The sequence below is a fragment of the Channa argus genome, chromosome 21 (genome assembly GCF_033026475.1).
Source record: "Channa argus isolate prfri chromosome 21, Channa argus male v1.0, whole genome shotgun sequence".
Classification (NCBI taxonomy): domain Eukaryota; kingdom Metazoa; phylum Chordata; class Actinopteri; order Anabantiformes; family Channidae; genus Channa; species Channa argus.
The window spans coordinates 5,744,825-5,758,072 of NC_090217.1; the positions used below are offsets into that span (position 1 = coordinate 5,744,825).

The following is a 13,248-nucleotide window of genomic DNA, read 5'->3' on the forward strand; positions in this document are numbered from 1 at the left end:
CCTCAGTAGGGAAGAGGGGTTCTGCACTGGCCGATCCCTTTAGGATGATGAGGATCTGGGTCACTGGAGGTTTGGATGGAGGTCAAAAGGCCCTGAAATAACTGCACAATAACAGGACATTGTCTTTGGTGTTTAGGGTTCATAGCAAGTTCGGTGACAACATTGTGAGTCCACCAAATGTGGATATGACTGAGGATTGGCTATAATGTTGTGTAAGCGTTGTGATGAAAGACTGAAAGAATGGGGTCTGGGAAAGCTAATGATGTGGAGCTTACAAAGGCTGGCTGACTGGGGCTTGAGGATGCTAATGGCTTCGGAGCTTTGGGGGTACATGGCTTTCCCCTTGCACGGAGGCATGTTCCCATGAATGGGTTTTCACTATTATCTTAAAAATTCAGAAAAAAAGGACAAAACAGGTTTCATGTGTCATTCTCTTAAAGAGGTTAACAGGTTAGTAATTTGCAGGTAAACATAGGGACATGTTACCAGTAGCAATGACATGGAGGCAATAAGAAAATCTTTAAATCTTTAATGGTGACCAGTAAAACAGTGACAAAGTTACCACATGAACAGAGCTAAACAAAGGACAGAGCAAAGATGGAGATGAGCTGTAGAAGCCGTGGTGCAGCCAAGTGACACAGAGCATGAAAAGTTTGACATTCCATCAAAGAGAGACTGCAGCCAAGGACCTTAAGTAGAGCAGTGACCAGTGCTAAATGTGATACAGGTGTGTCAGGCGGAGAAGAGGAAAAATGAACAAAGAAATAGGTGAGCTGAGTGAGAGAGAGAGAGAGAGAGAGAGAGAGAGAGAGAGAGAGAGAGAGAGAGAGAGGTGTGTGAACTAAAGATTGTGTAATGTGTAAAAACCAGATCAGAGGAAAAAAAAATCGAAGAACAAAACTAAAGCAAACTCCGAGGGATTCTGACAATTTGTTCTTGCATCCAGTGAGTGTGTTTTCATTTACTAGTCAGTCTATTGGTATTATTGTTAGAAATTAATAATATTTACAACCCATTTGATGTTGTAGAGTGTTTTATTAATGGTGAGAAAAAAAAATAACTTGTTAACTACTGGTTAACATTTACTGCAGCACCGACTTACTGGAGAAGCCAAAACTATACATAGTTCTACTGGAAACCACGTAGATACAACCTGAACAAACCCTGAGATGAAACTGTCTGTTTTGATGCAAAGAGAATTTTAGGATATAGACACAGATGAAGAAAGAGAAGACAGATGATGAGCTGGTTCACCTTCGGAGAAAGATTGGTTTACTGCCTGCTGTGTGCTTCATCATCGGTACGGTGGTGGGCAGTGGGATCTTTATTGCTCCCAAGGGAGTCCTGGTGAACAGCGGCAGTGTGGGGCTCTCCCTGCTGGTGTGGGCGCTGTGTGGAGTCCTTTCAATGTTTGGTGAGAAAGTTCACCGTTAAATGTTCATTGGTATTTATTAGGCATTTATAGTGGGTGTTGATTGTTAGGTGGAATATGACAGGAAGTCCACATGTTTTATATGTATTAGTTAATCCATCACCTATGGACAGAAGAATTTAGATAATCATAATTTATCACTTCATTTTTTTATTATATTTGTTTAGTGTTTTTGACGGCTTTAGTTTTCTACCACTATCTCTTTTTTGTCCTTTTGGCTTTTATAGGCATTTATAGTGGGTGGAATATGACAGGAAGTCATGTATGTATCATTTTATCTATATAGATCTATATAGATACATGATCTATAGACAAAGAAATTAAAATAATCTTGAATTGTATTATTTTGTGAACATTTTATCCCCAGGGGCGCTTTGTTTTCTATTATTATATTAGTGTGATATTAATATTCCTACTTTGATCATAAAGAATCATACATTTTCTATGGAACTACAACAATTGAAAGTGCTTTTATTACGTTTTATATTGTATGTGATCTTTCCAAAGATCTGCTCTTGTTTCACAAGGAGGGTTGTGTTACGCTGAACTGGGCACCAGTTTTACAAAATCAGGGGGTCAGTACACTTATCTACTGGAGACACTGGGACCTCTGCCTGCCTTCTTACGACTCTGGGTGGACGTCCTATTCTTTAAGTTAGTTCTGGTTTAGACTTTATGAAATGAAAATGGACTTAAAGCCAAGTCTCATTAAATAAAAAATACATTTTCCCTTTCCAGGCCGTCTTCAGATGCCTATGTGTCTCTGGGTTTTGGTCGCTATGTGGTGGAACCATTTTTTGCACCGTGTGCTGCTCCGAAAGAGCTAATCACAGTTGTCAGCATCCTTGCATTTAGTGAGTTGCATTTAATATCTTAATTATCTGCCCACAATGGCATTTTACTATTCTGTGTGTCAGTGCGGTTTCATAAACCTTTGTTTTAGCAGGTTTTTGTCTTTGTGCCTCTGCAGCATTTGTTGTCGCAGTGAACTGCTGGAGTGTAAACATGACCTCTCGCACTCAGGTCGCATTAACATTCATTAAGATTTTTGCTCTGGTCCTCATCATCGTCCCTGGTGTCATCGCATTAGTCAAAGGTGGGAGAACACAACAATTGCAGACAACCTGTGTCCTCTCAGGTGCTGTCAGATACAATTTGATTTCTGATTTTTTTAAGTTACTTTCTCTCTTTATGGATCTATTTTTCCAGGAAAGACAGAACATTTACAAAATGGTTTTGAGGTTGACTCCATAACATTGGAGAGGTTGCCACTGGCCTTCTATAATGGTCTATTTGCCTACAGTGGATGGTAAGTAAAGGCGCAGTTTGCTTGTTTTAATTTTTCTTCAGTTGACCGTAGAATCTTCCTGGGGTCTCTACCTTAGGCAAAATGACCTGATGGACATTGTTAAGAAAGGTACCACTATATATAACATCCAACTATTGCCACTTTATGTAAAAACAAAAAATAAGCCTTGAAATACAAAGGACTTTCTCTAGTGCTCATCTTTAACCATTTGTGGTGAGGCACAGATCAGGATCCACAGGAGCATAGTGATCCTAATAATTATGAAACAGAAGAAGTTTGGAGCCACTGGGAGTCTTCATAAGACTGTTTCACTTATGAACTTGCTGGAACTGATTGTCCAGACATTGTCCGGAGTTGTCGTTTGACACCTGTAACACAAAGCAGGAGATTGTCTGAGTCAGAAGTATCGTCACGGGACATACTCCGCTTAATTTCAGTGGGTCAGCGTGTAGAGCAGGCACAACATAATTTAAAAAGTAGGATGGTCAGACTGTCTTGCTTGGACGTTCACAGACATTCACAGACAGACAACCATTCACTAAAATTCTCACCTATGGGCAATTTAGTCACCTATTAACCTAACATGAATGTCTTTGGACTGTGGGAGGAAGCCAGAGTACCTGGAGGAAGCCCAAAAATCCATGGGAAGAACATGCAAAGTCCAAACAGAAAGACCACACAGTCAAATCCCTGCCTCATCGAGGTTTTCTGTTTTCCTCAGGGCTAATCTGAACTTTGTCACAGAAGAAGTCATAAACCCAAATAGGTATTTAACTTCTGAAAAATGTGTTATAATTATTTAAAAGTTTAAAACTATAATAATTTAGCTATTTAGTTTTTCTAAAATGCAAGTTGCCTTTTAAACCTTTGTGTGTATTTTGTCTTGTCAGAAACATCCCACTGGCAATAATCTTCTCCATGGTGACAGTGACAGTCTTTTATGTGCTCGTTAATGTGGCCTATTACACCATGATGTCTCCTGCTGAGCTGCTAATGTCCGATGCTGTGGCTGTGGTCAGTGCTACACTGTACAGTACTATGATGTTTACAGACACTTTTTTGAGATGTGTTGCTGCCATCAAATTCACAATTAGCTAATATTTTCTATGAAATGGTAACATTTCTCAGTTTCAACATATGTTGTTTGTGTTATATTTCGAATAAAACATGGCTTGATGAGATTTGCAAATCACTGCCTTCTTCTTTTAACTAGGTTTTACACATTGTGCCAACTTCTTTGGAATTGGGGCTGGGCTATTTTACTTTGTAATGTTGGTCTGAGCCAGCTTCTGTGTTACTGCAGACGTTTGCCAACCGTGCACTCCAGGGACTGGCTTTAGTGATTCCCGTCCTTGTGGCTCTGTCCTGCCTTGGAGGGCTGAACGGTAGCTTCTTTGGATCAACAAGGTAATCTGTGGTGCACAAAGAATAAAGTTTTTCACATTAATGCTTAAACTCAACTAAGGGCTCTCATTTAGAAGTCATACTGTCCTTGTTGCAGAATGCTGTTTGTGGGAGCCCGGGAGGGCCAATGGCCACCAATCTTTTCCATGATTCATGTCCGCAGACATATACCTTTACCTGCTATTCTTCTACAGGTAAAGCACTGTATACATACTCAAGCAATATAACATAAGCCGCCATTTCTTATTTTATAAGTTGTAATGAGTGTGTGGGTGCAAGTAAAACAAAGGTGGTTCTGGGATGCTGAAACACACCGCTGACTCAGGGATATTTACAGGGTGTCCAACTGATGAGCCTTTATATTTCATTGAATTCTCATCCTCACATATTATTAATTTATTGTTTTAGTTTCATATGTTGTCAGTAAGACAGGCATTGTGTTGCTTTATAGTGGCTAATGGCTGGTTTAAAGACAGTAACGGTGGTTGGACAATAGTGCAGCCGTTGCTTTCTGATGTATTTGCCTATTCAGCTATTTGGGCCGTTCGCTATAGCGTAACCTGGGCAAAATCAAGGCAAGATAGTTCCAACAAATATCTGCTCTTTGCATTAGAGAAGATAGATTTCAAGGATGTTTGAAATGGTTGCAAGGGCAAAATATGGTATTTTTCCTTAAGTATGGTATAACTGGTAAGTTGGTAAGGAGAAATAATTGTTGGAAAATTGACAGGGCTGGCAATCACATAAAACTGCCAGTGTCCCATTAAACAAGACTTTTTTCTTGTTAAGCTAAGCTTTAGAAGATACATTCACCTAATGTGCATATCTCTGGACTGTGGGGGAAAACCAGAGTACCTGGAGATTATTACAGCTGTATTGTCTGTGTGTCCAGTACCCTTTGGTGGTGCTGATGATAATCACTGGAGAGATATATGAACTCGTCACCTTTGGTTCTTTTGCTGGCTGGTTCTTCTATTCCTTAACAACCCTGGGGATGCTCATCCATCGGTATCGCTTCCCCCATCACCCAAGGCCTTTCAAGGTTAGTGTGGCAGTGTTTGCTGTGCAAAACAGCTTTTATCCTTCTGTTTCCTAAGATGACCAAACACTGACATTTTTGTTCTGTTTTAAAATCTAAAGGTTCCCTTGGCCATCGGACTCAGCTTCACAGTGGTCTGCTTCTTCATTGTCGGACTTTCTATGTATTCAGACCCCTGGAACACAGGGAAAAGCTGTGTTCTAACACTTACTGGAGTCCCAGTTTACTTTTTGACTGTTTATCGCTTTCAGCTTCCCAATAAATTGAAAAGCATCTTCAGTAAGTTATATCAAGATCAGCCAACTTGTTTTCACTGTAAACGTTTTATAGGACAATTATTACAAAGCTTAGCCTGGATTTTAATATAACTTAGTGAAATATTATAGGAACACATTCTCTGACACATTAACTCTGGGTTATTTTAACCTCTGACTCCTAACTTCTATGACTGGGGGTTTGGATTAGCCTTTTCAATTTTATATAACTCTAAATCTCTTCTACATCCCCAGACTACTACAGCAGGCAACTGCAGATCCTTCTGGAGGTGGTTCAACAAGAAATCCAGACATACTGAAGACCCCGAGACCATCAAACAATCTGCTGAAAGACTTGCTAACATATTAGACTGCTCTCACACCTGATTGATCTTTGAAGGTCGTAATTTGATGTAAAACAGGAGCCACTTATTAACCATTAACCACTGACCAATTAATAAATTGTAAAAGTGAGTTTTAGATGTCACAAGATGATAATGTTTGATTTTGTTGAAAGTAGCCCCCTGCTGACGGTGCAGCTGCAACTCCAACATCCTGACCTTATTTCCCCCCAAAGACACAGCTTTCAAACTGTACACACATTTAAGAGCATGTGCACAAATTCAAACAGTACAACACAGAAATGTGTAAAGCCTTGGACTGCTGCGATTATTTGCTAAAGCTTGAAATAGTGCTGACTTTTTTCCCTGCTCAGGCAGGGCAGGTGGTGTAAGAACGAATAACCAACAAACCTTTGTAACTCGAGCAAGCAGTTGCATCCTCCCAACCTCCCTTCTCCCTGCTCTGCTATACCCTGTGAAGCTGAGCTGCACCTTCATAGTAATGAGTTGACTGTTGAATTTACAGCAATTAACAATAAAGTCTTCTCAAAACTGTGTTTAATTAATGAGACTACTCGAATATTGAATCATATTAACTTGACTTGTTTCTTCTTAGTTAGAAATGTTTCGCTACCAATAAGCTTCTTCAGTCTGAATAAAAGTGGCTAGAGAACCCAGTTATATCCTGCAGAGTATGGTGTTTGTTCCACCCTGGCCTGGATTGGCTTGTTAAGGTGGGAGGTGGGAACAGGGTGGAGTCATCAAGATGTAATGACTACGGACACCACATGTAGAGTAAATATAATATAATACACTATAAACTTATTAAAAAGGTTCTGCAAAATTTTACTGTAGAAATCAAAGCAATTAGTTAAATCCCACAGTGTTAAGAAGTGGTTTTATTCCCCTTTTTTACCCACATCATCAGTACACTCTTTTTAACATTCACATTGTAAAAATACAGATCCGTTTACTTTAGTTTAAAAAAAAAAACAGGTGTTTGCTTGTGTCTCTGTAGCGTCTGTTGTAGTAGTGAAAGGCTGGAGTGTGACTATGGCGTCTCACACTTTTTTGTTTGTCTTGGGCCTCGTCGTCGTTCCAGGTGTCGTCACATTGGCCAAAGATGAGAGGACGTAACCAAGTGCTGTAAATGAAATTCAGTTATCCCTGTATCTCTTTTAAATCAGGAAAAGTTTTACAGAATAGTTTTGAGGTTGACTCATTAACACTGCACAGGCTGCAACGGAATTTTTATATTGGACTTTATTCTATATTGTGGTTTGCCCACAGTGGAACGGTACCGTAAGTAACACCACTGTAGTCCGAGCACTAGTACAATGCTTTATTGTTCGTTTTTACAGCATATGGGAAACCTCTTTAGCTTATCATGGCAGTAGATATTGTGCAAACCCCTTAGCTTACATGTCACTAAACCGTACTCTGTACTGTTTATCCTAACTTTGTTAATTCAAGTTAGTACTAATTCTTTGACATATTAACCCTGAGTTGTTATTGCAACTCCATTCACCTGGTTTATATCGCTGAAATTATGAGGTGAAAAACGTCACAGCTTTATATACCTTTAGTTCTCTTCTTCATTCCCAGACTATGCAGATGCTTCTGGAGGTGATTTAACAAAAAAGATCAGACATACTAGAGACCCTCAAAGACACTGAATGAAGAAAGAGAAGACAGAAGACGAGGTGGTTCACCTCAGGAGAGAGATCAGCCTGCTGCCTGCTGTTTGCTTCATCATTGGTACGGTGGTGGGCAGTGGGATCTTCATTGCTCCCAAGGGGGTCCTGATGAACAGCGGCAGTATGGGGCTCTCCCTGCTGGTGTGGGCGCTGTGTGGAGTCCTTTCAATGTTTGGTGAGAAAGTTCACCGTTAAATGTTCATTGGTATTTATTAGGCATTTATAGTGGGTGTTGATTGTTATGTGGAATATGACAGGAAGTCCATATGTTTTATATGTATTAGTTAATCCATCACCTATGGACAGAAGAATTTAGATAATCATAATTTATCACTTCATTTTTTTATTATATTTGTTTAGTGTTTTTGACGGCTTTAGTTTTCTACCACTATCTCTTTTTTGTCCTTTTGGCTTTTATCCCGTGAGATCAGCGTCGCCTCAGTGGATCATTTTGTCCGCATGTTGATTTGGCACAGTTTTTATGCCCTTCCTGAGCCAACCCTCCCTGATTTCTACCGGGCTTGGGACATTATTTTGGTGTGATAATGTTACCAATTTGATCATAAACAAAGTTTTTCTCTAAAAGCTGTCAACAACTGGATCTGCTTTTATAAAATTATATACTGTATGTTTTTGCTCTTCTGCTTGTTTTTTTAGGAGCATTGTGTTACGCTGAACTGGGCACCAGTTTTACCAAATCAGGGGGTCAGTACACTTATCTACTGGAGACACTGGGACCTCTGCCTGCCTTCTTGCGACTCTGGGTGGAGTTTTTATTCATCAGGTTTGTTCTGGTTTAGACTTTATGAAATGAATATGGACTGAAAGCCAAATCTTAAAACAAAATACACATATTTTCCCTTTCCAGGCCGTCTTCTGCTTCCTATGTGTCTCTGGCTTTTGGTCGCTACGTGGTGGAGCCCCTTTTTGCCCCCTGTGCTGCTCCCACACTGTTAGTCACACTTGTCAGCATCCTTGCAATTAGTGAGTGGTTTCCTATGTTATTCATCTGCCCAGTGTTACTACTCTGTCCATGTACAGTCACTGGCCACTTCACTGTATGTGGCCCCATTAATGCTACTTTTAAAATGTTATAATTTCGCAGTTTTTAAGTTGAAACAGTCAGAAAGGTTATAACTCTAATAGTTTTTAAATTATTGAGGACGTGGCGTTGTATTGCATCACATTATAATAAAAGTTGCTTCTAATGTTTTGGCCCCCTCATTAATTTTTAATTGGGTGGCCATTAACGTTTCTCTTACCAGGTTTTTGTCTTTGTGCCTCCGCAGCGTTTGTTGTCGCAGTGAACTGCTGGAGTGTGAACATGACCTCTCGCACTCAGGTCACATTAACATTCATTAAGATGTTTGCTCTGGTCCTCATCGTCGTCCCTGGTGTCATCGCATTGGTCAAAGGTGGGAGAACTCAACAATCACTGATGCACCACCGGTGTCCTCTCAGGTCCTGTCTGATGCAATTTGATTGGTTTTTAGGTTAATCTACTTTCTTTCTCTGTAACCATTTCTTTCCAGGACAGTCAGAAAATTTACAAAATGGTTTTGAGGTTGAATCATTAACGTTGGATAAGTTGCCACTGGCCTTCTATAATGGTTTATTTGCCTACGCTGGATGGTAAGAAACACAGCTTTGTGCATACTTCAGTTTTTATTGAGTTGAGTCTGGAACCTGACTGGGGTCTGTCTGAGGCAAACTGAACAGATTAGACTCAGTGTACTAAAGCACAGGCAACTGTACATACTGTTCAACAGAGCTTCAGACATCCTCCGCAGAGACAATAGAACCTGGCAGAAGGGAGAACATCAGTAACAGCCCATCAATTAAACTTTACTAGAGTGTTTAGAAAGAACATCAACATTATTGGAGTTTCTCAAGCAATATCTATAGGACAATGGAGGGGGCTGTAGGCAGCATCATGCTATGGGGGGCTTCTCAGCAGCAAGGGCTGAGAGACTCCTCATCATTTAGAAACAAACTATGTCATTATGGGTGATTGTGTGTAGATTAATAGTCAGAAAGTGAAGGCATCAGAATAATTTCCTAAGGTTACTAATAATCTCAAACCACAAACAGAACTTTAGCCCTGTGTGATCGAGCTTTTCTTTTGCCCTTCAGGGCAAATCTGAACTTTGTCACAGAAGAGGTCATAAATCCCAATAGGTAATTAACTGCTGAAAAATGGTTTACAGTTAGCCAGTTCCTAAAAGTCAAGTTTCCTCTTAAATCTCTTTTTGTGTCTATCTTATCTTGTCAGAAACATCCCACTGGCAATAATCTTCTCCATGGTGACAGTGACAGTCTTTTATGTGCTCGTTAATGTGGCCTATTACACCATGATGACTCCTGCGGAGCTGCTAATGTCCGATGCTGTGGCTGTGGTCAGTGCTACACTTGATCGGGATGAGAGGGAAAAGATTTTCCATTTTACTTTGTAATGTCGGTCTGAGCCAGCTTCTGTGTTACTGCAGACGTTTGCCAACCGTGCACTCCAGGGACTGGCTTTAGTGATTCCCGTCCTTGTGGCTCTGTCCTGCCTTGGAGGGCTGAACGGTAGCTTCTTTGGATCAACAAGGTAATCTGTGGGCAGACACCTTAATGAATTTCATATTTATGGTTCAATTTCAATTTAGACATTGTACCGTCTCTGTTGCAGAATGCTGTTTGTGGGCGCCAGGGAGGGCCAATGGCCACCACTGTTTTCCATGATTCACATTCGCAGACATACACCTTTACCTGCTGTTCTACTACAGGTAAAGTTCTTCATACACTTTTGTAATAATGTCAGCCATATCAATGGCACCTCGTGCATAGACAATATAGGGAATTTCTGTGTCCTAATTGTTTTTCTGTGTTAACTGAGTTATAAAAGGACAAGGCCTAAAGCAGGGTGTTTAAAACTTTGCTTGCAGCCAGTTCCAGTTAAAAGCTGTTGATTGGAACAAAGTGTGACTGGGGCAAAGTTAGTTAAGTGCTGCATTGGTACAGTGAACTTTTGCCACTTTGCTATCATGAGGTAGTGGAAGAGACTTGGTTGGTTTGTATGAACAATCATCAACGTGGAGTGGTTACTGTATACTAGATAGTTTGCATACTCTTGGAGGTTTGTGATGAGCGGGTAGGTGCAAGTAAAAGAAGGTTTGTTCTGGGAGGGTGAAACACACAGTAAAACACCAGATATTTACAGTTTGTCCAACTGATGATCCTTTAAACTTGCTTTCATTTTTGCTTTACCTGAGCAACAGGAATGCAGGGTAGTGGCACCAAATATCAGCCCTTTGCATTAGTGAGGATAAGTTTCAGTTACGTTTGGAATTTGTGCAAAGTCAAAGACTGGTATTTTTAATTGAGTATGCTGTAACCGGTAAGTTGGTGAGGAAAAAAATGGATTGACGATTGAGGGGACGGGCATTCAGATAAAACTGCCATTTAGGCCAATTTTAAGAAAGAGTTTATGTCACGTGTTACAGCTGTATTGTCTGTGTGTCCAGTACCCCCTGGTGGTGCTGATGATAATCACTGGAGAGATATATGAACTCATCACCTTTGGTTCTTTTGCTGGCTGGTTCTTCTATTCCTTAACAACCCTGGGGATGCTCATCCATCGGTATCGCTTCCCCCATCACCCAAGGCCTTTCAAGGTTAGTGTGGCAGTGTTTGCTGTGCGAAAAAGCTTTTATCCTTTTGTTTCCTAAAATGACCAAACACTGACATTTTTGTTCTGTTTTAAAATCTTAAAGGTTCCCTTGGCCATCGGACTCAGCTTCACAGTGGTCTGCTTCTTCATTGTCGGACTGTCTATGTATTCAGACCCCTGGAACACAGGGAAAAGCTGTGTTCTCACACTTACTGGAGTCCCAGTTTACTTTTTGACTGTTTATCGCTTTCAGCTTCCCAAGAGATTGAAATGCATCTACGGTAAGTCATAATAAGGTCTGATAACTTGTCTTTGCTGTAAAAGGTATATAAGAAAATCACTTTTGGTGCAAAGCTTAGCCTGGACTTTATTCTACCTTTATCATAGAAACAAATCCTCTGACATATTAATGCTTCACCATAAAATCCAACTGTAATTACTTTATTTAATTAACTTACTATCAACAGTTCTTCTTCTTACTAGTTTTCATCACGTTTGAGGTAATTGCAGGTTAAACAAACTTATTTATTTATAGTATTGGAGTGGCAGTTGCAACAAATAAGGCAATGACATTGTTACACCAGTGGGAGGCAGCAACTCACAAAAGAACCTTAGTCTGCTGGGAAAACTTACTGGATAATTACAGCTAATTCACACAAGAACCTGTGCAGGCCAGAGAAGGAAGAGATGGGGGAGATGGAAGGGGTAGTGAAAGTGGGTATCGATTTCAAGAGTGAGGTAAACCAACCATTACTGACGAAGATGTGACCAATGTAGAAAGTCATAAATGGCAAATTTATTAAGTACTGTACACTGTTTTTTTAAGATGTGTTAATTATTTACTACACTACAAAGTAAGATTTCAGTTATTTGTTTTTTTCAAGGCAGTTGGTTTGCATTCTTTTTGAAAGTAAGGTTAGAATTTACAGCGTGGGTTATTATTTTAACCTCAGTCTCCTGGCTTCTTTGGCTGAACAATTGGAATTGAAAATGATTCAAATCCCGCCGTGAAACCATTTTTCAGTTTCTTCTAACTCTGAGTTTCTTCTATATCCTCAGACTACTGCAGCATACATCTGCAGCTCTTTCTGGAGGTGACTGAACAAGAAGTCCAGACATACTGAAGACCCCCACAGCATCAAACAAACTGCTCAAAGACTGGCTGGATACCACTTCAACAAGTGTTGGAAGCTTTTTCCTTTTACTAAAGTTCTTAAGTAACAGCATCTAAGCTGTTACTTAAGAACTTTAATGATATGCATCCAGATATGTCCCAAGATCGCAATTTGAAAGCTTCACTGAATGCAGATGTAGTCATTCAATCTTAATAATATTATTGACGGAATTGTTTTAGCATGGACTGAACTCTATACAGTGGCCAGTCAAGTGAAATATATAAAAATAAACTGACCGAGTGGACACTGTTGTGGACATTTTTATTGCTTATACTAAGCTACTCTGAGGCCTTATTTGGCATTGGGTATTTTGGCTCTAGCTGCAGCAATGGGTTCATAAAAGCTCAGTGGAAGAGTTACTGAAATAAAAGGAATTCACATTCCCCACTAGTATGTGGAAGAACTGAACTGTGGATGGGGCAAGAAGAACATTTCTTGTGGGTGGTGCTGTTGCATCTATGACATCCTGGTCCCTTTTTTAGTGAACCTATATATTTTTTTAAATCTTGAAATAGATAAGAATACTTCTGCCTTAACACTGTTACACTTTGCCTGTTGTTATCATAGCGAGAGAACTGAAGGCCCGGCTGCCATCATCAGACGGAGAAATTAATAAGCAAACACCATTAATCATATGTAACACATCATACTAAGTGATTACTAAGTAGGTCCTTATGACTTTGTGGTTACAAAACTAAACTAAACTAACAGAGGATTTTATAGTTTTTTCAGTAATAATAAACATACTTTGTTATCAGATTATTATAACGATCATATTCCAAACACATATGATGTACACTGCTAAAAAAACAAAGGCACCATCGGGATTTAAGAAGCTAAACAGGATTAACTGACCTCCTACGATTGGTTAGAATCAGCAAGTCTCACTCACAGTTGTGGGCTTGTCTGGACCCACATGTGAAGGTTTGACAAGGTTTAGAAATA

General features: G+C 39.9%; 2 protein-coding genes across 3 annotated transcripts; both read left to right on the top strand.

Annotated features, from left to right (window-relative positions):
• The first annotated feature begins 838 nt into the window (after positions 1 to 838).
• Positions 839 to 6,448, top strand: LOC137106647 (cystine/glutamate transporter-like). Of its 2 annotated transcripts, none has more exons than XM_067490243.1 (13): positions 839 to 945; positions 1,196 to 1,414; positions 1,960 to 2,086; positions 2,171 to 2,286; positions 2,403 to 2,528; positions 2,642 to 2,741; positions 3,463 to 3,507; positions 3,632 to 3,755; positions 4,045 to 4,148; positions 4,243 to 4,339; positions 5,038 to 5,187; positions 5,286 to 5,463; positions 5,694 to 6,448. In XM_067490243.1, the coding sequence occupies exons 2-13, from the start codon at positions 1,219 to 1,221 to the stop codon at positions 5,756 to 5,758; spliced, it is 1,428 nt and encodes a 475-aa protein (XP_067346344.1). In that variant the 5' UTR covers positions 839 to 945; positions 1,196 to 1,218; the 3' UTR covers positions 5,759 to 6,448. The 2 variants fall into 2 exon arrangements, with proteins under 2 accessions (XP_067346344.1, XP_067346343.1); XM_067490242.1 differs by having other exon boundaries at positions 866 to 945; positions 1,092 to 1,414.
• A 444-nt stretch (positions 6,449 to 6,892) lies between these two features.
• LOC137106648 (cystine/glutamate transporter-like) lies at positions 6,893 to 12,701 on the top strand. The gene is made up of 12 exons (XM_067490244.1): positions 6,893 to 7,651; positions 8,134 to 8,260; positions 8,345 to 8,460; positions 8,766 to 8,891; positions 9,009 to 9,108; positions 9,610 to 9,654; positions 9,749 to 9,872; positions 9,963 to 10,066; positions 10,148 to 10,244; positions 10,983 to 11,132; positions 11,232 to 11,409; positions 12,188 to 12,701. The coding sequence occupies exons 1-12, from the start codon at positions 7,456 to 7,458 to the stop codon at positions 12,250 to 12,252; spliced, it is 1,428 nt and encodes a 475-aa protein (XP_067346345.1). The 5' UTR covers positions 6,893 to 7,455; the 3' UTR covers positions 12,253 to 12,701.
• Positions 12,702 to 13,248: the final 547 nt, after the last annotated feature.